We start from the raw sequence: 21,838 nt of genomic DNA on the forward strand, positions 1-21,838 counted from the left end.
AAACTTAAAAGATCCACGGCTCAGTTGTGCTGACGCATCTAAAGAAAAAAAAAATCTGTTGTATTCGCTTATCTATGTGAAATTGTTTATTCTTTGAACCTGAAATTTTTCTTCAGGGACATTCTAATTTTACAGCACTTACCGGTTGGGTTGTCTCCCAGATACTCAACCAGAGATGGCTGGCAGCGTTGACAAATGCCGCAACTTTTTATAATTACATTTTATTTGCGCAGGCCCGCATGCTGTTGGCCGGGTTTACCCTCGCCAACGGTGCTAGCAGTAAATACAGAACACTAGATTAGGATTGTCGCTGGTGTTCCCATTGTATTCGCCTCGGAACATGTTTGTTTTGCTTCTGGTATATATCTGTCAAAGTATCGAAAGTCTCTCTAGTAAAAGTGTTTGGTCCGCACTTTTGGTACACGCAGAGAAATATGGCCTGTTTGTAACCACAAACTTTTGAACTTTGAACTTCAAATTAGTAAAATGCAGAGTTTGCCTATTTTTCATTTCAGTCTCGTTTATTCTGCTGTGATTTTTATGCATTCAAGACCGAATTTTTATGTGGCATACTATTATAATTTCATTAATTTTCACATTATATCTATGCGTGACAGGTAATTTTATGTGCTACTACAAATTGCAAAAAATTATGTGTGAAATCAATATATTCAATATAATGAATTTTCTCGGTGTAAATTTTTGACTGTTTTTTTTTTAATTCGTTTATTTGGCACGGCTCAAGGCGTTAGCTTAACGGAGCCGTGGGTCTTTTATATATTTACATGATGTAAACAATAAAAAATATAAATAAATAATACTAAGATCGATCCCGTACGCGCGACTTGCCATTGCGCGCGGAGATCCATTTTCGTGTCGGGGAAATATTTGCATCCACGTCAACTGTATCATGTGGGTCTTTCATAACTCTGTCGTCGTCGCACATGTCCGGGTCATCATCGGGGTTACTGCCTTGATGTTCGCGATCAGGTGTTTTTCCTAACTTCTTTCCTTTTCGGGTCACGAGCGTGAACCCTCCGTCATTGCTAGTAGCTCCCTCATTGATGGAATTAGCTGTTGAGTTTGTGGTACTTGACGCGGCTTTCGCAGTTGTCATTATTGCTTGAACAGCAGCCATAAATTTGGCATCCGTTTGTGGCTCAGGGAATGATATTGGAGACTGAGTGTTGCTTTTCCTTTCTGTAGATGAGTTTTTCTTAGCAGTTTCTGGGCAGGGTTGTCCGTAATGTGCCGTTTGTTTACAGAACTGGCACGTGTTAATTTGTCCTTGATATGTACATAGAGTTCGCTGTATAATGGTATCACCCCCTTCTATTGTGTACTGCAGGGTAAGGTAGGAGGGAATGGGTTGGTCTACCCGCATTCTCACCACAAAAACACCATTTGCAATACCTGGAAAGTAGTTCCTCCACGTATCCTCCGCAATGGATTCCACTTCTCCGAAACACGACATGAATCTTTTAATGACCACTTTGCAGGTACGTGGTGCCAAATCATGTAAGTTGACTTCCACGTTTCCGTTATCCATATACACAAGGATCTTAATTTTAGCGGTGTCACAATCCAGCACGTGTTTCAAGTTGTTTTGCGAAATGAATCTTTTCGCCTGGGCGAATTTGTTGAACGTTATCAGCACCGCGTGCCTAACGTGCTCCAACTGGATGAAGCTGACATCCGAAAACCGAAGCTGCATTTTCACCTTCAGCAAATGTTCCAGATCACCAATACTCGGTCTTACGCGGAAAGACCGGAAGTCAATGGCCACCGTGTTAGCCCGAAGAATCACATTTTGTTGATGAGACTCAGTCATCTTAATAGATCACCACACAGGAATAATAGTAATGGTTTCCATTGTTCTTCAGACAATGCACACAAGAGAAAAGCAACTGTTTGCGCTGGCTTGGGTAGCAGCAGAGAGCACACTGGTATTGTGACTGATACCTCTGGTTGTTGAGAATAGACTGAATTTTTGACTGTTATTGTTATGAAATGAAAGAGTTTGTATACACCGTACAAGGAAATGAAAATTTATCAAAATACAGTACAGATTTAGACAATTTGTGCATTCTAATTAGTGAAAACATATTAGTCAAGAATGGCCATTGTTTTGCTGACTAAAAGAAACAAAAATGATTAGTCGCTATGAAACAACGATAGAGGATTATTTTTTTTTTGGAATCAAAACAATCAAAACAATGATGTTCCTGCCACTGATGCCAGCGACAATCCTGATCTAGTGTTTTGTATCTACTGTGCTAGCCTAAGACGTGCGCTGAAATTATGATCTGCTTTATAAACTCTGTAGACACTAAATTAATGTTCGAAAGACTGACCTGAATGAGTAAGCCATAGTTAACATCAAAGGGGCGCAAAAATGAGACCTCGCTACGCTTATTAGCACATCAGTACTGGTGCCCGCCGCTAGATGGCGTCGTCTTTATCATAGCGTGAATGTTAGTGGCGTAAACAAAAATGTGCAGTAGTTTTATTGTTTTGTTCGCACCTATACTTAATCGAATTGAATACTAAGAAGTCCCTATTTTATTCAAAAACATCCACCTGTAAATGTAAATTGTGATATTTTGTGGATTGGTCATCATATCTTCAATCTATATGTCTTACACCCACATGCAGTGAAGATATTTAGTTGTTTTTTATTTCTTTGAAAAAGATACTTAGTTATTTTTGTAACATAATTCACTTGGACACTCGAATAATAATATATGAAATTGTAACATAGAGGAACCTTTTGAAAAAAGCGTACTTTTACTATTTTATATTTGAATATATCCCTAGCATGTATCTTCTTAGCGCCTCATTTCCCTTCATCCCTTCATCTCTACAGTTCTGTTTTTGCTTGCTTTATGATCCAATATAAATATCACAAGTAACCGAACAAATAAAGTTCAAAACGACAAATCGGTAACCGTGAATGAACCAATAGTTTCAGCAATGACCACAAAAGCAAAACCGTTTGATACCATCCCCGCGTCAAACAAGCCATGCATTCACCGATGTATACACTATCAAGCCAGAGGCGCACTTTGATGCACCCCGGCACAAGTAAAAGTGATAATAAAATCGCCTCGTCACAGCCGGCTAGCTCCAGAAATGCTACCAAAGCACACTTTTCATCGTTTATCATCCTGTTTCATATTTAGTAGTTACTATAGTATGCAAGCAAATTAATTGAACGTCTTAGTCGTCGCACATGTGCGAGCGCGCGCGATGAGCGCCTTCTCGTCACCGAGCGCGCCGTCGAGAATCGAGAATCTTTTGCCGGTGGTGGTAGTGTGTGTGTGTTTGTAATGTACGTACAATATGTATTCCTAATAACTGACCTGACGATGCGTAGTACATGCTTGCTGGCTACTTTGCCTTTCTTGGGGCAATCAGTGTTTGCGGTGTGCAATTACGCGTTCACTCAGTATGTCACTGGACAGCGAACGGCTCGGTTCCGATTCTTGACCGGCTGCTGCTGCTGTTGCTGTTGGTCCACCCCCGCCTAAGCGAGTACAGTGAATTTATTTTTTGTCACTATCTAACGTTCAAATCTACTCGCGGTTCGCGTAACTAGTACATCATCATCATTAACAACATCAGTACCTAGTATGTGCTAATGTTTGGAGTCGATTGATAGAATTGGAAGAGGCCGGTTCTAATCTGATTAGATTAACAGCAACGAGAGCGTGAGTGGTTCTCGAGCACAACCGATCTAACTATAGCGAGGCCCGTGGAAACATTGATAGAATCAGTAGACCAAGGCATAAAACCAGTCATCAGTCAGGTCGTTAAAAGCAGTAATCTCGAAGTGTTATAGTGTGACGTTCGGCAGTCTACAGGGATTGTGCTGTAATATGTAACGCCAAGTCGTTGTAACTAAACGACCTTCTCTAACTGGGCAACTAGGCTGCACAGGTGTATAGCGTACGACCTTTCGGATCGCTGAATTAGTAGTAAATAGTCGTGCTGCAGGAAACAAACTTTTCCGTTAGAACACAAACACAGCGCGCGTCAGTTATCTCGGAAAGTGCGAAGTTTGATGAGCTGCGAGAATCGCTCAAACAGTGCGCTTAACTTTCGAACGACGAAGTGGAATTGCAAGTAGGAAACAAAAATGAATATTTGGTTACGAATGCTCGGCGTTCTGCTGCGGGTTTTAAACGTCGTGCTGCTGCCACTGATTAAGTTTGTTGGAGGTCCTCGGCGGAAAACGCCCTTCCCGGAGATCCGAAATGAGATGCTGGAGATATCGGCCGTGGATCTGGCGGAACGCATACGAAATAAGGAGGTAGGAATGGCAGGTTGGTTGTTGTATCATATGTCCATCTCACCGGGAGTTTGAGGAGACGCATGATTGTTAACATTTTTAACTTTATTAAACGAAAGGTAGAGAAACCCATCAAACTTTTAAAGAAGGCTCGAGGCCCATGGATGCGGGTCCTGTATACCAATCGACGAATTGGGCGAATGTTTGTGAATGTGTACGTGTATTCAATAGTCTTAATAATTACTGGACAGGTTTTAAATCGACTAAATTCAATTGGAAGGACCAACATCCGGATGGGAAGCAAGTTAAAATAGAGGATTCGTTGTGCTCAAACAGGAGTTCCATTGTATTCCGAGTAATTAACCAAATAATCCCTAATTATGCCCAAATAGATTATTTACCCTAATATGATTATGATTCACAAGTTCCGTTATTAAGATATGGATAACTGCATTGTCGACCTGTTTTTTGCCTCTCTCATATAAAGAAAGGTTATGAACTCCGAAATGTGAATTTCCAACAGTGACTCAAAGGGCCGAAAGCCGTGTATCAATCAACTCAGTTTGTCGATATACGAAAATATTCTGTATTTATGTGTGTTTCAAACAATCAGGGCCGTAACGTCTCAGCTTTGCGCCCCATTGTTTTTTTACTTTGGTTGATTTTCTTACAGTAATTTAGTGTGTTCGTGGAAGTGTTTTTTATATCGATTATACAGTGAAGACCCGATTTTATCAGCCTCCGATTTTATCAGCCCCCCATTTTATCAGCTTCGTATGAAAAATGATAGTTGGTAGTTTGATGGGCTCTAGCAGACAAAACAACTTGAATTCGAGTAAATCCTTTCCTGAGCGTATTTATATTTTTTATGAATTTTGCACTGTTAGACCCCCTTAAGGGAAATTTAAACAAAATAATCAGAAAGGGTTATGAGGCTATATCTAGGGACTAAAGAAGAATACTTTAAGAGCTTCGTTTTCTAAAAAAGAAAGAAAAATGTATGTCCCGATTTTATGAATGTCCCTGTTTTATCAGCCTAAAATTCACCAAGGGGCTGATAAAAACGGGTTTTTACTGTATAGGTTTTTGCATTAGGGTTAGCAACCCAAGTGAGCTACATTTTCGATTTACCAACTACGCTATACCCGCCCTTGAAGAGAAGCTCGTTAATAAAAAAACATTTCTTACAAGACCCAGCTTATGAATGTAGAGCAAAATTCGTCATTAAAGGTTTCGATTTGATGAAGAAAGCCCAGGTAAGCTTAAAATGGTGATATTCTGTCTATGAAGGGTTACCCTGACTACATACCCGCTCACAAAGTTGAGATCGACGATGTGGTGATCGATTCACGTCTGTTACGAGAGGATCTTCTGAACGACGGGGTCGCATGTTTGGAGGATCCCCTGCTCCAGTCAGCGAAAATTTTGAATGGTAATCGCACTGAACGTATCGGGTGACCTACGGTGACACAGCTTTGCGTTTAATTACATCTTCTTCGATAATGATCGTCCGCTAGTTATGGAATTTTTGTTTTGACTTTGCCCCATAAAAATCCGACACTAACATAGTGCCAGGATTTAGCTAGCGCCGGATTGATGCTAGTCTCAAAATCGGTGACACAATTTGTGTTCGCCAGCAAACCTTTAGTAAAGCGTGATGTCCCGCAAGAAAAAAAGTTCATTTGAAGCTGGTGAGAACTAATGAATTCGAAATAATAGTGCTATAGTTATTATGCTCTCTTGGCTCAAAGAGAATGTGGCTCTAACGATCCTCGTGTCAGGACACATTGCACCTAAAGACTCTTGGCAGATGAGTTTCAAACATGGAGTGTCCTACTTTTCCAAGAACACCAAAACTCTCAAGGGTCATTTCAAAGAGAGATTCAACTTAGTGTAAGACTGTTTGGGTTGGGCACCGGCCACTTTGAGGGTAATGCAGAACGCCTTTCGGCACCGAGGAAACTACAATTCTCACCGTATGTCATGAAGTTGTCTTCTCGATGATAATATCTAATTTATTCCACGATCCTGCTTGTCGGCATTATGAGGTGGTCTGCTTTTGTAATAGTTTTGCCTATTTTCTTATTTTGAAATTTGAGGTTCGAATAGCATACTGGAGAGAACGTTTTGTGCGAGATGAGGATCGAAATTTACCAATTATGACAGCAATCCGATGATAATAGTGCTTTAGCGTCTCAGGCGAGGGATTGCCCTTCCTATAATCATTCTTAGGGATAGACCGTTCCAACATCAAATTATGGTCTTGTGTCTTGTCAGTTTTGGTCTTGTCAAACTGCAAATGACATGAAAACCCAAGATGATACCAGAGAAGGTATAGGCACTCGTAAAGCGAGAGTTTTGGTTTTACGATTGGCAAGATCGACATTGCGTAAATACTACTTCATTTCCCAAAAAAAAGCAATTATTAAAAAAGAAATTAATTCAAACATAAAGTTTTGAATATAGAAACTAGTGCTTTCTGCCATTTTGAGGTTTTCAATGTGTTTGCCAACAATAATATTATTGTACACACATGTATACACCTTATGCAGATTATCTTGAATCTGTTTCGCGTCTGTCAAATCTGCGACTCTTCCTATTCTTATGCGGATACGCTCTTCTTCCCTTTGAGGCAGACCCTCGGTCTCAGGAGTCTGATGCTCGTTTATTGTATCTGTTTGTTGACTTCTGACAGTAAACAAGGTTGTTAAATCAGCGAGTTTTTGGATTTTAGTTTCACAATTTGTGTGCCTTCGCTTGCACGGTTCGTCGTTTTAAATATGGATTTTGTGATCTGTTATTTGTATTTTGATAGAATACAGTTCGTTGTTACGATTACAACAGTGATGAACAACACGTTACATCAGAGCAGTATGCATTTCTGGTGCTCTTTCGAAAGCTACTGAGCTGGTGGAATTAAGTTCTTTATGGACACAGTTAACCTCACTTTTCTTGACAGTTCACTCACAGAGAACAGACATCCATGATCGAAAAAAAATATTTAAAAAAAATGTATAAACATTTGAATTAATATACTATAAACACTAGCGCCGCCACACCAACCTATCCCAACTATCCGTCAAATCCATTCCGGAACCGGTTCGAAATCCTGAATGGATTCGGTATGGAATCTTGCTCAAAGAAAACAACCGATTCCGACTCTATCGGTTGATGCATTTGAGCTGGAATTCATGCTGGAAGTCCGAACCAGTTCCGGACTAGTTTGACTGGGTAGAGGAATAACCGCTGTCAATTCTGTCGAACTCAGCTACAAAATAACATGACAGTAGCGCACCTGGTTTGGATATCCCAACCACCTTCGAAACCGTTAGAGATTTTACACAAGTTGAATGCTGAAGATTGACGTCTGTTCTTTGTGGTTCACTTGTACTGTTTTCATGGACTTAGAAAAATTTGTGGATGACTAAATTCGCTCGAAGCAAATTGTAAAGAATTTTTCTAAGTCCATGTAAACAGTACAGGCGAACTGTCAAAAATGAACACTTAGTTCATTTGTGACGTCACCGTAAAGTATTCAATTGCTGAATGAACTCATGATGAATGAAGTTCATTTTTGACAATTCTCGGTGGTTTGTTTACTTTGTCAGTTGCTTGAGCTCGAGTGAAACGGGTGGTCATCTGTTACATTCGAACTCAAGAAACTCCCATCCCGCATAGTTAAAAACCATTTATCACATAGTCCAACCAATAATCCAATATTATGGGATATAGTAACCATTAGAGCTGATAGTTTTGTATTGTTTCTACAATTTGAACTTTGATTTTATTCAATGAATATAACAATAGTTCTACAATATCCCCAATAGTAACGACGAATTGAATGGTTAAATTATAAAAGAACGGTATCCAGTACTGTAACCATATGTGATATTATACATGTTGATGGTCATGTTAATGGTTCGAATGTTAAACAAACATTATCTGAAATGGTTTCGCTTATTAACAATACAATAAATAGACCTTATGTGAAATTGTTGCAATATATTGTAATGTGTTAGGAATCCTTCTCTTGTAAATATTTAGAACATAAATTAATTATTTCCATTTCAACCTTTTGCATTAGTACTCTAAATATTTACAATATGAGATAATAGTTGAATCCCAGATAATACGTAATTCACTCAATTTACAAAAATATTTCGGCCAACCTTATGTTAATGATAGAAATAGAAATAATGAGCTTTATGTTCTAAATATTTACACGATAGGATGTCATTGTACATTATAATATATTTCAACAATCCCACATAATATTTACTGTTTTGTTTACTAGCGTAACCATATCAGATATTGTTTGTTTAACATTCGAACCACTAACATGGCCATCAACATGTACAATATCACATATGGTACTGAATAATGTTTTACCACAGATAACAGACGTTTAGGCTAGAACAAAATTTCTTCAAAAACCTGTGTAAACTTTCAAATTGACAAACGTTGGAAATCCGTGTGTTACTATTGCCATCTGCGCAACTGTTTGCTATACGTGTTTGACAGCTGCACTCTAACTGCATTGAATTTATCACTGCGCCATCTACAAACGTTTGCCAAACGTGTTTCAGACGTCTGATTTATTCGGAATCTCAGTAGCGGGTATTTACACACGATTCAAATCGAGCCTAAACGTCTGTTATCTGTGGTTTTACTATAATTTAACCATTCAATTCCTTGTTACTATTGAAGATATAGTTCTATAGATTCTATAGATATAGATCTACCTATTGTTATACTCATTGAATAAAATCTAAGTTTATATTGTAGGAAAAGCAACACCTCTAATGGTTACTATATCCCTCAACACAGGTTTATTGTTTGGACTATGTAAAATGGTTTTTAGCTATGCGGGGTTGCTAAAATAAATGATCATAATGTTATGCACATAATTTTTTTATGGCAAAAGCACATAAAAATTGATTAATTAATTAGGCAAAATAATGATACAATCTAAGGTACTAGTACTACCTGATGATAACTTGTCTCTGTAGGACATAAAATTAACAACTCAAAATTATCAAATATATTTGAACAAGTTCACATCCTGTATGGTAGTTTCAACCATATGCGATATGGCATGTTTTTATTCTTCTATGGTCATGGTTATTCATTATGCCACTCATAATTATCGGTACTAGCTAATTTCGATTTGCCCAGCTCAAGATGGTGGGATGAGCACACAATAATATGAAGAAAATTGCGTTCTTTGCTCGATAGCGGAAATAGCTCAATTGGATAAAGCGGCAGTACCACTGATGTCAACACTTTCCAGATGGCAGGTAATCAAATCTGGATTATGAAATATCGATATAGTTAAAACTACATGCGAGCGTTACAAATGTTGATAAACTATGCGGAAAACACCAACATTGTAAGATTCTTTACTTTTGCCTATCCTTTTTGACAGCGTCGATAAAGTAGTTTCTGCACGCTTCTGCTAAATTGATCATTTTAACCGAAATTTTCACAATAAGTGCTATTGTTGCATTATAGTAACCTCTGGTGGACATGGCCAGTATAGTAACAAAAACAACAAAAAACATATAACTATTTCCAATATTGTTCGTCAAAATCCTACCGTTGATTTATATGTTTTTATTTGTATAGTATTTCGCTAGAAAACTATATTTAAACTAGACGAGAAATAGTAGAAACTCGGAACTAAGCGACTATTTGTGGTATTGTACATGTATAGTCCACGAAAAAAATGTTCAAAAAAAATCGTCGTTTTTGTATTGTAACATAACCTAACGCCATATTCCCCAAATTGTTATCCGGCTGAAAACAATACCCCAAATGACGGAAACAATTTACGGTGTGGCGTGTTTATTGTCGAATCACAATATGTCAAATTGTGAAATAACAATAATACAAATTATCCATTTATTGTTCTCATTTATGCGGGATGTAAACAAACCACCGAGAATTGTCAAACGAAGTTCAAGCTCCTATTTTTTATCGTTTTTAGTACGAAAAAGTGTAAAAAAAAGTTCAACTACTATCTTTCACATCAGCTGCACCGGAAAAGACAAAAACAACGTATACGTTGTTGACCCAATTCTGTGACGCATTTGCTCACTGGCAATGCCCTGAGCTGGTATCAGGCAATGTGTGCGCAAAACTGGTTGTTTAACTGGAACCATTTTGCTTGCGAGCGCAAGGATAACTATGTGCGCCGTGAACTTGGCCCTACGCTCAAGATGAAGGCTTTACAGCACCGGCCGGTAGAGCGACTTCGATGAGCTTAAACGGAACCTGAAAACGGATTATAAACATATGCTTATTATTAAACTAGTGCACACACTCTCAGCATTAATTTGTAATTTTCTTTATTTACACCAACAGGCCCCTTGGCCCCAATGGTGGTTCCTTATATTAGTTACAAGGGGGCTTGGTAAATCGATGGACGCCTCCAAAACAGAGTTAAAAATATTCAAATTCATTGAATGAAAATTGATCATATTCAGCCGCATTCATTTTCAATATTCAGTGACGCAGCTGAAAACGTCAAACGAACAACCCGCCCATTCATCCATGTAAACAGTACAAGCGAACTGTCAAGAAAAGTGAGATTAACTGTGTCAGTAAAGAACCTAATTACACGAAGCGACCGTGCAGCAACGAATCAAACGCATCAAAGTAGGCCCTGGCACAATGTAAGCGATGATGATTGTCGTTTCATATGCTTTATCGGCATTTGAAAACATTTTCCTAATAATTAGTGTAATGGATATATTGTACGATATTCAACTGAATGAATAAGATGAATAGTGAATGAATATTTTTTCGATTCACCGCGAGTCTCAACAGGTTCATTTTCAGCCGTCAAAAAAGAGCTTCGATTCTTTTTAACTCTGCCTCCAAGACGTCGATTTACCAGAAAGTTTTCGGTTCTCCTCGGGAAACTGCTGCTTATTCTGATAATCAGAAATATGCTACTAATTTTTTTTTAAATAATAAATCAAACTATTGTGCTATTTTCAATGATAATCTAACTGCAATAGATAATAAAATCAGTCTAATATTTGCTATTTGTGTACTGGCTGAGGTAGCCAGTTCACTCGATTCTGTTCAGACTAAGACTAGCAGCATCGTCTTTATGTATTAATCAAAATCCTTTGACTTTAAAACTGAAATTAGTTATGATACAATATTGTTTTGGCGGACACCACGTGCGAAGCCAAGACCTCAATTACGTTACGTGAAGCCAAATGAACTATTACCTGGTAAAACAAACAGAAAGGTGAGCATCGTTTTCACACAATTGATAGTAGCAAATGTGTGTCGTGACTGACATTTATATTACCCTACTTGATGTGTTCAATCGTGGGACACCTCCCCACGCTTTTGATTTAAATCGATTCCTTTAGCGACAGATGGTATTTTTAGGATTAGAATAATCAATAATAAAAAGGAAAGAGAAAGGCAAACAGAGGAAAATTTCGGTCACGAGAATAATGAAAAACATAGAGGTCGTGAATATCCTAGTGCTAATTAAGAGGTCACGATACCATCACAGGCTCGCCATTCATTTGAAGCGAACTAGTGTTGACTACGGCATACATTCAGGATAAAATTAAATACTTTACGCTGACGTCACAAATGAACTGAGTGTTCATTTTTGACAGTTCGCTTGTACTGTTTACATGGACTTAGAAAAATTCTTTACGATGTGCTTCGAGCGAATATAGTCGTCCACAAATTGTTCTAAGTCCATGTAAACAGTACAAGCGAACTGTCAAGAAAAGTGAGGTTAACTGTGCCAGCAAAGAACCTAATTGTCTGAAGTAGTAAATTTAATAGAAATTTGATTCACGAAAAAAATATTAAACAATCAAATTTCAAGCCTCATAACCTTTGCACGTCAAAAAATATGCATCTTTGGGCTGTCCAACATCCAAGAATGCAATTATCACCAAACGTCATAATGCTATGCGCAACCGGTTTCTTCTACGTTCCACTTGAGAGGAAATTATTCTACACAACAAGAATATTCTAATTGATAGATGTTTCAATTATTCAACAGGCGCTTTGAAGTTGTACCAAACTGCGTACGCAACCTGGCGCGGTTTTGAGGGCTGTTAGGTCTTCATTTGCTGTATTTTTTTCGCATAATCATTATTTTAATTTTTTGCTGATCGCTTTCAACCACGTTCCACCTCTCCAGAGTACGATTTGAAGTTGGAACTTTGGCGGGTAGGATTACCAGTTTGTGCAAAAAAAAAATGTTATCGGCAGTGACCTCTGAGCGCGTCGCGCCACCCGGACGGGTGAAGAAAAACAGCGCTCATTGTCACCTTAACTAGCCAATTAGCATCTCATGCGTCTGATTGGTCTGGGGGTCAATGTTAAAATTACTAGTACTAGGGTAACCAACCTAATTTGGACCCCTATATATTTTGGACCCTGTTAATGTATTTGCCTCCTGCACTGCCAGGTTTCTCTGCATTTGTTTGGTTTGATGCAATAATTAAATTCTTGGGTTGTCCATCAAGAACATAGCTCCTACACCACACACCCCTCTTTCCCCTGCCTGACCAAGCATGAACAGATAGGGTAATTTGGGGAGAGATGTCACACATTTCTAAAAATCGATCCTGCATCAAAGTAAACCATTCAAAAATTGATGAAATCATTTTTATTAAAAATTCATCAAATTTCCGCGAACATTTCACAAAAAAGGCCATTGCGGGAGAGATGCCGCATGTGCGCGTGAGACGCCGCACCGTGGTCACAAACTGAAAAATGGTGACCAAAAGTATTTTTTAGCTCTCATTGATGTTTTTGTGATTAAGTGTCTTCAGCTGAGTTTCATGAAGTTTGATTACACCTAAAAATCGGCTAGCACCTTCACTTTTCTTAAGGGGGTACTACCATTTCTAGAAACATTTTTTATTAAACATTTTTAAAATGTTTTTCTTTTGCAACCTTGTGTAACGGTTAAGTGTGAGTAACTTAAGGGTACTATTTATCTATATGTTTGTTCTAGCATTATATATCTATGTGTTGGTAGCGGTTCCTTAAAAGCAGTGTTTGGCTGTTTCTCCCAACAATGAATTTACATAACATAGGTTTGTTCTTGAAAGATTCATTGTGAAAAAGTATTAATTCGTTGAAATTTTCGTTTTTATCCCAATATTGACATCACTACAAATCAACGAGTTCACGAAAATTAGTGCCTGAAACTTTAAGGAATAAACCGAAATAATTAATACATAGATGCATATCGCCCGTTAAAATATATAGATAAATAGACTCATAAGCCTATATCGTCGCTGTTGCGCTTTCTTATGACAAACGCCATTCTGGGGTAAACTGAGTTAGATATGCTACATTACTTGTCAAAAAATTTTCTACAAAGTGGGGTTTTCAGAATTTTGACATTCTGCTTAGTTACTGAGATATAGCGTAAAATGTGCTGAGTATTTTTTTTTGTGCTTCGAATGACTGCGTCTGGAGATTGGCTCAAATTATCTTCATGTATAAGCTGTTTTTATATGTAAAACTATCTGAGAAACACAATGGCATAATCATTTTCAAAACATAAATGCACGAAGTGTGAGAAAAATGCAATTTATGTTTTAAACTGGAAATATAGCATATTTGGCAACACTGTAACCAAAAATAACTTTTTTTCTAGATTCCCTGACTCATTTCCCTTAAAATGCATTTCACCGATTGTTTATAGACCAAATGAAACCAAAGATATGATATATTCGCAGCATAGTCTACTGATCTTTGTAATTTTTGATAGACTAATACAGAATAGATAGAAGCATCAATTGTCTTCTTTGAATTGTTTACACCATTTATAAGTTTCAAGATATTCAATCTCAAACTTTAAAAATCGTTTTTCTCGAAATGTGCAAAATCTCAGTGAGCAAATTTTCTGGCAGAGACCGCTCTGCTAGATTTCTGTAAGTCTTGGTTTGGTAGCCCTGTTAGATTTCTGCGCGTATCCTGTCGAGTTAATTGAGCTAGGGCGAACTCGGTTTCGCCGCGTTTTCTGGCAAATTTTGACAGGAACCGAGCAAAACCCTGACATAACTCGAACATAAACTGTGCAAAGATCCTGGCAATTCCTACCTGGTAGAATTTAGCACGAATCAAGCAAAAAATCTGACAAAGATGTGGCAGGCAGGGTGCAGAGATCTTGGCCGTACATTTCTGACTGTATTCTGGATAAAAGTGAGCAGCATCGGTTGGTTTAACCGCTTCTGTCAGAAACCAACTTCTGTTGCATTTGAGCGAATTCGTTGCCGGAATTCTCGCACAAATCGCGCAAAATGCTCGCAGAAACTCTGCTAGCATCAATTTCGCTTTGCTCAACTTTTGCTAACTTTCTGCTTACCACGCTGACCGGGATGGCGCTTGTCATAAGATAGCACAACAGCGAAGATATGTCACTTTTTAGGTCCGTTAGTTTGTGGATATACCTTATTTAGAACCTATACCTGACGCAAATGATCATTCCGCGGTGAAAAAATACATTTTGATGCGGCATCTCTCCCAATTGTAGGGGAGAGATGCCGCATGACGAAATTTTCCTCTGAAATTATGGATGACCGTGCTCATGATCAGAATGCCTTCTAAAAGGTCCCAGCTATTCAACCGATACATGATTTACCGAAAAAATCAAACAATTTAAAAAAACGAAATTTTGATGTTGTGCTGAAAAATTTTCGGCACTCCGTGATACAACAGGAACCACATCATCATTAATAAAGTTTTCGTAAGTTAATAATAAGGATTATTTTACATCTCCAGTGTTGTAATTCTTCCGAAAGACAATCTCACAATATCATATTATCGTATAAAAGTGACTTCATATACGAGATATAAAGAGTGCGGCATCTCTCCCGACGCGGCATCTCTCCCGAAATTACCCTATAAAATACGTTTTTCAACACACTAACCTTGCTGGTGTGCCAAGAAATTGCTACTTGAGGAAGCTAGAACATTTTCCCATACAATCAATCCGAGTTTTAAAATTTTCTGCCACAGTGCAGAAGGCCGAAGGAAAATGTCCGAAAACTCTCAGTTGTGCGTTTGAATTTTCACTTCCGATTTCAATTTTCCTCAATGTAAACAAGCGAATCGTTGCCTAGCAACGAGCGTGCGTTCGTGGCTTCCACATATCTGCACCATAAGTTTCACTATCATTAGTTCATCGCAAATTGTTTAAAATTAAACAGAATCCACAGTTTTGAAAAAATAACCGAAAACGTTTTATATTTCAACAATAGCCAGGAGGAACCGGTGGAAGTGATACATGTTCAAATTGGATTTAAATGTACTATAATAGTCGATTGTATAAGAGAGAGTAATAGTCGATTGTATAAGAGAGAGAGAGAGAGAGAGAGAGAGAGAGAGAGAGAGAGAGAGAGAGAGAGAGCTGACGAGGGTAAGTAAGCTTCCAAATTAATACCAAGGCCTTAAATGTAGTCAACACGTTGCATGCGATTTTCAAGAATATTGTAGTCATATTCGATGGTGTTTCTAGTGCGACGAACGTTGATGACAATACAATTGAGATTCTGCACACACCAGTCGTTGGAAGTATTCAGAACGATTTGTAGTACCAAGAAATCAGGGTGATTATAAATGATGAAATATATTTTAAGTGTACTATCAGGACATCAAATATCGGCAACGTCGTTAACAAACAGCAAAAATTGCGGTGGTCCGAGTGTACTACCTTGAGCATAAGGCAGGAACTGAAAAAACCTCAAAGGGGGGAGTAAAGGAAAATTTCAAAATCGATTTTGTATTTTTCATACCAAGTGTATCTAAAATACATGAAACGTCGAGATTTGATGTAATCTTTTGAAGAAAATTAACTTTTTTGTACTTTAGAACATTTTTGCCTTTCTCATATAGAAAGGCTATGCAATCACTCTGAAAATCGTCACCCTAATTTTTTTTTTGACTTATATAGGTTTTCTGTATTACAACAGGGACGTAGCTAGGAGCATGCAATGAGGGGTTGGCCCCCCGCATTACGCACTCTTACCTGAGCCCCCTCCCCTACTGGATTAGTTTTTGAGAAGACGTAGATGAAAGCAGTTCAGTGCTTAGGTTTGCTGAAATATATTTACAAAAATGGAGAAATCCGACAGTAAGGTGGCTGAAAAATTCCACGTTTACGAATATAAATATAGTAAAAAAAATGATGCGAAGTGAATTTTAAACAGAAAATCGTTTTTTCTGAATTGTCAATAATTCAAACATCCAACATTTACATGACGGTGCATATGCAGTGAAACACTACCATGCCTCTCCTTTAGACTTATCATTAAAAATAACTTTTTTCATATCTCGGGGCAAAAAAGGACAAAATAAAATATTCATTTCCCGAAAGTACAATCATTTTTGAGTATAACAGAATCGCTTTGATCATTATGACTAATAATTTAATGCATGATCTATCATTTATTATGCATGTATGAGGGAGAAAAAAGACCTATGTTGGTCACAATTCCTAACCTATAAAAAAACTTTCAAATAAAGTCGGTTCTAGCTTATACGGATTTTTAACAGAAAAGATATATTTATTTGAATAACACTTTTTACTGGGTAGGTTGGATAGTGAAATAAAATTTTAAAATCGATACGATGCTTTGTACCGGTTCTGATCTAGGCCCAGACCATATTCCGAAACAGACCACAGATCCGAACTAGTTCAGTCTAGATCAGGACTAGTTCCCGAATCTAACCCATCCCCTTTTCTCCTTACCAGAGGCGTACCTGTCTTGATCCCGACCCTCGATTCGGATACCTGGATCCAAGGCGTACGTCTTGCTTCCCGTACATGACGGGAAGGACTGTTCATGTTTTGTGCAGTTGCTGACTTGCTGTTGACGTCCGAGATAGAAAAGGAGTTTTTTTATTTAACACCGAAAATCGAAGCCCATCTTTATCCACATTATCTACACAATCTGACGCTTTGATATTTATTGTATAAGAATCGATGAAACATGAGTGCGATGCAGAGAGGGTTTGAATGTGTTGATATTGCTGTTTAGGGATTTTTTTGGTTCGTTTTAATATTAACCGGCTTGCTATTGGAGTATTTGTTCTTATTACCGTAAAGGTATTACGGTCAAGTTTTGGGTGTAGCACAGCGCATAAGAACGACACTGGAGGCATGGCCTGCTTCGCACATATTCCCGTGTGCTTTATTTATATTTAGGGCTCACAATTAGATTGACAATCAACAGTTAATATTCGACTATTTATCGAGAAATTTCAAGATACATTGCAAAACCCTGCCAAAAAAAAACACCAATGACATCAGTTATGAAGATTAGCTATCTTCCGTTTGTGCATCATTAGCTATACAATACGACAAACAGCCATCAAGCCAGAAATAAAACCCGAATTACACTTAACCAAACAATTTACGCCTCCTGCCCCAACCCATACGAGCTTGGAATGTGAGCTTAATTACCAGCAGAGGTTCTCGCCGAAAAAAGTGCAAACATTAGCCAGCCAAAGGTGGCAATTACACGGCAAAAATAAACACCGTGCAGCATCGCGCACTTTACCCGGATACATATTCACCGCGAACGAGTGCAAGAAAAACAAACCCCGACCGGTTAAATGGATAATGGCACGATCATGAAGGCCAAGAAACCTACCCGACCCGACCAGCTCAGTACAAGTTTGTTTGATTTCAGTAGATAGCTCGATGCTGCCCCTTAATCTATGTATGATCAGTTATGTTTAGCAGGACCTCGGCGGACAACATGAAACTGGTCATGCGATTATGGATCGCTCAAAGCAGACACTAGTCTGGTGCGAAGAAGTGGCCACTTAGTCTGCGTTGACCTTGAACTTGATCTCTGCGGACGGGTCATCGGCTGCACAGTTATGAGTCGTTGAAACCGTTCGAACCACACAAAAAAGGAGGCGTACTCAATCAGCATTTACGATGCGTGCGAAGATTAACGTGTTTGAATAGTAATTACGTAATTTTTTTTTCGCTTTTTTACAGCTCCGCTCGGAAGATGTGGTGCGGGCCTACATCGACCGAATTCGTGAAGTGAGCCCTCTGATCAACGCTGTGGTGGAGGAACGTTTCACGGCGGCTCTGGAGGAAGCCAAAAAGGCGGATGAAATGATAGCCAACATGCAGACCATTTGGCTTATCAAAACCTATCCCCTATTAGGTGTACCTTTCACGGTGAAAGAAAGCTGTTCACTCAAAGGTGCGAAGAGGCTATCTCAATGGAACGGTTCGCTAGTAAAGATGAACTAACAGCGGTTATCATTTACAGGTGCCCTGCTGACCGGAGGCTCCCTTCCTCGCCAGGGACTCAGGGCGAGTTCTGATGGTGAAGCTGTAGCGCACCTGCGAGCTGCCGGATGTATCCCACTGTTGGTGTCCAACACGCCGGAATATTGTCTGAGCTGGGAATCCTACAATCATATTACGGGTCGGTCACTCAATCCGTACGATAACCGTCGGACGGCGGGCGGGTCCTCGGGAGGCGAAGGAGCACTTATAGCTGCCGGGGCATCACTGTTCGGTGTGGGTAGTGATGTGGCCGGGTCAATTAGAGTGCCGGCACTGTTCAATGGTATTTTCGGACACAAACCAACGGCCGGTAAGTACCCGAGTGTATGAAAGACGTTTATTTTATCTGTTTGTTGAACTATGACCGTAAACAAGGTTATCATATCAGCGAGTTTTTGGGTGCTCATTTCACCATTTGTGTGCCTTCCGATACGAATTTGGCATTATCGGCTGCTGATAGTGTGGTTCGACGGTTTAAATATTGTTTTTGTTATCTACTGTTGGTATTTTGAAAGAATACAATTCGTTGTTTCGGTTGCAACAATGATGAACAACATGTTACACCAGAGCAGTCCCGAGGGGAACGTCACTTCAGAATAATTGTTATATTCCTTTCGATTTTGCATACATTCGTATTTTTTCGGTAATTTTAGAAATTTAAAACAATTTTTTATCAAATCAAATATTTATAAAAAAATCAACAAAATTACAGTAGTGATTCGCTGATAACTGGACAGTTTCTTAGTTGGAACTCCGCTAGTTGGACCATTGTTTGACTATAAAGCATCTGAATGTCAAAATCTCGTGTCAAATTCACTTTGACAATCAAACTGACATTGATTAGAGATGTGAGCAGATGAATTTTCGGTACAACTAGCGAATCAAATACGTTAGTTGGAAAGAGGGTGTGGCCCAGCCAGCGAATCACAATTGTACAACAAATTTTCGATGTAACTGGCAACTCACCATAGTCTATGTTCAAATCTTTGAACAATTCTGGCAACAAAATTTATGTTTTTGTTTTGATTTGGTCATGTAGTTACGCTGCTGGAAATGTTTTGTTTTTGTTTCATCTAACGATGCTGAATCCCTCTGAATAAAGACTCATCACGTCAATCGTTTGTTTACCATTTATCTGTCAGTGTCATTCCAATCGAGCACGAGACCTGTCAATGGCCCTCGTTCCAGAAGGATTCGAAGCGAATTTCTTCGGAATGAGGGCTTTTGACAGGTCTCGTGCTCGATTGGAATCACACTTACTGATAAATAATAAGAATAAGATAGAGATGGCGAGTCTTTATCCAGAGGGATTCAGCGTCTTTAGTTTCATCGAGAACTTAAACTGTCAAAACGTAAATTTCGAGCAATTCAATTTTTTTCATGACACATTTCAAACCATCTTCCACCATTCCAAACCATTCTCAAGCAATGTTGGAAATGCGTATCCATTTCGAACTAACCAATCAATCAATCCGTTCAGAATTATAAATTCAAGCTTAATTTCATCAACGAATCACGGAATGTCGTTCCCCTCGTCGACCACTCCGGCCACACCACTTACTTGAAGTACGTCGATCTTTTTTCACTAATAACCTTTAAACCATTTACTTCTTCCAGGCGTCATCTCCATCGACGGCCACTTCCCTACGTCCTCGGATGAAAAATTCGCCAACTTTCTCACCGTGGGTCCGATGTGTCGTTACGCGAAGGACCTACCGACGCTGCTGCACATAATGGCCGGTCCGCGGGCCTACAAGCTCCGTCTGGACGAGACGGTTTACACTAACGATATCCGCATTCACTACATGGAAGATGTTGGGTTCAACGTCGGCTTCATACCGGTTGACGATGAGATCAAGATCGCCATGTACCGAGCGGTGCAGTACTTCAAAGGGCACGGTCTGCAAACCGAGCGGGCTGAATTCGACCACATGAATGAATGTCTAGAAATGGCGCTGTGTACGCTTCAGTCGCTAGAGGATGTTCCTAGCATTTTTGAAAACAGGGAAAATCCGAAAGAGAAACACAGCTTGCTGTTGGAACTGGGAAAAGCGATGATCGGCAAGTCGCGTTTTACGCTGGCTGGAATCATGTTCTACATTCTGTTTAACACCAAGCACCTGTTCAGCCCGAAGGAGCAACAGCTTTATCTACAGATGGCGCAGGATTTGAAGAAGCAAATGATAGTGAGTTTAAATAACATCTTTCTACTTATATAGCCCACACTCGTAACTGTACTTGCAGGACACACTGGGAACCGACGGAGTCCTGTTCTTGCCAACCTACCCGAAAGCGGCCATACGCCATTACGAATCATTCGGTCACATTACGGGTGTAACCTATACGATGCTATTTAATGCACTGGGATTCCCAGGAACTCACGTCCCGCTGGGATTTAACCGCGAGGGTCTTCCGATTGGAATTCAGATAGTGTCCGCTCCTTACCAGGATCGGCTAAGTCTCTGCATTGCTCGGGAGCTGGAGGCCGCTTTTGGTGGCTGGAAGGCGCCGCAGTAAGTCCCGGTTGGATATTTGGTTCCGGTTTACGTACCGTAGCGCTGCGTTATGTGGAAAACCGGTGGATTATTATTTAATTTTAGGTTTGTGATGCGAAATCGAGCTGAATGGATGGTTGTCGTTAATCGAGATTAGTAGATAGTTTCCAGTGGCAGATTCGTTGTACAATAGGAATAGCATTTAAACGTAATCTAGGGGGACAGATGCAATAAATTTACACGAGATTTGTTTACAACTGGTGTTAACTTCCATGTTTAGAGAAAGAACATTATGCTATAAAATGTAACACAGTGTACCAAAACTCTAAAGCTACAGTTTACTGGTTAGATCACCAACTCTGAGCTTGAGCTTGAGCGACTATATCTGGTTGTTACTCCGTTATTGATCGGGACTAGCAGAAATTGCACAGCGTATCATTAGATGATAAGACCTGGGAGTAACAAATAATCCTTCAATGTACAAATGCTGGTTATCCAAAGTTGTTTATTTATCAATACCGGCGGTGGCGAGGTCCGAAGGTAGTTTGCATCAAGTAAGAGAAGCAATGTTTGTCCTACCACAGATAACAGACGTTTAGGCTTGACTTGAATCGTGTGTAAATACCCGCTACTGAAATTCCGAATAAATCGGACGTCTGAAACACGGTTGGCAAACGTTTGTAGATGGCGCTGGGATCGATAGCAGCTGTCAAACACGTGTAGCAAACAGTTGCA

At 39.2% G+C, this 21,838-nt stretch overlaps 1 protein-coding gene across 2 annotated transcripts; it reads left to right on the plus strand.

Moving 5' to 3' along the window:
* The first annotated feature begins 3,415 nt into the window (after positions 1-3,415).
* LOC131677162 (fatty-acid amide hydrolase 2-B-like) lies at positions 3,416-21,360 on the plus strand. 2 transcript variants are annotated; one of them, XM_058956838.1, is made up of 5 exons: positions 3,416-4,312; positions 18,306-18,519; positions 18,589-18,918; positions 20,226-20,794; positions 20,853-21,360. In XM_058956838.1, exons 1-5 carry the CDS (start codon positions 4,139-4,141, stop codon positions 21,123-21,125), a joined length of 1,560 nt encoding a protein of 519 aa, XP_058812821.1. In that variant the 5' UTR covers positions 3,416-4,138; the 3' UTR covers positions 21,126-21,360. The 2 variants fall into 2 exon arrangements, with proteins under 2 accessions (XP_058812821.1, XP_058812822.1); XM_058956839.1 differs by having other exon boundaries at positions 3,449-3,534.
* Positions 21,361-21,838: the final 478 nt, after the last annotated feature.

This window comes from Topomyia yanbarensis, chromosome 1 (genome assembly GCF_030247195.1).
Source record: "Topomyia yanbarensis strain Yona2022 chromosome 1, ASM3024719v1, whole genome shotgun sequence".
Lineage (NCBI taxonomy): Eukaryota > Metazoa > Arthropoda > Insecta > Diptera > Culicidae > Topomyia > Topomyia yanbarensis.

Bases quoted from the DNA above. Each gene is read 5' to 3' on its own strand.
- LOC131677162 (XM_058956838.1), top strand. From the start codon at position 4,139: ATGAATATTTGGTTACGAATGCTCGGCGTTCTGCTGCGGGTTTTAAAC. The intron at 4,313-18,305 runs GTAGGAATGGCA...GCTTTTTTACAG, and splicing joins AACGCATACGAAATAAGGAG to CTCCGCTCGGAAGATGTGGT. The intron at 18,919-20,225 runs GTAAGTACCCGA...TACTTCTTCCAG, and splicing joins CGGACACAAACCAACGGCCG to GCGTCATCTCCATCGACGGC.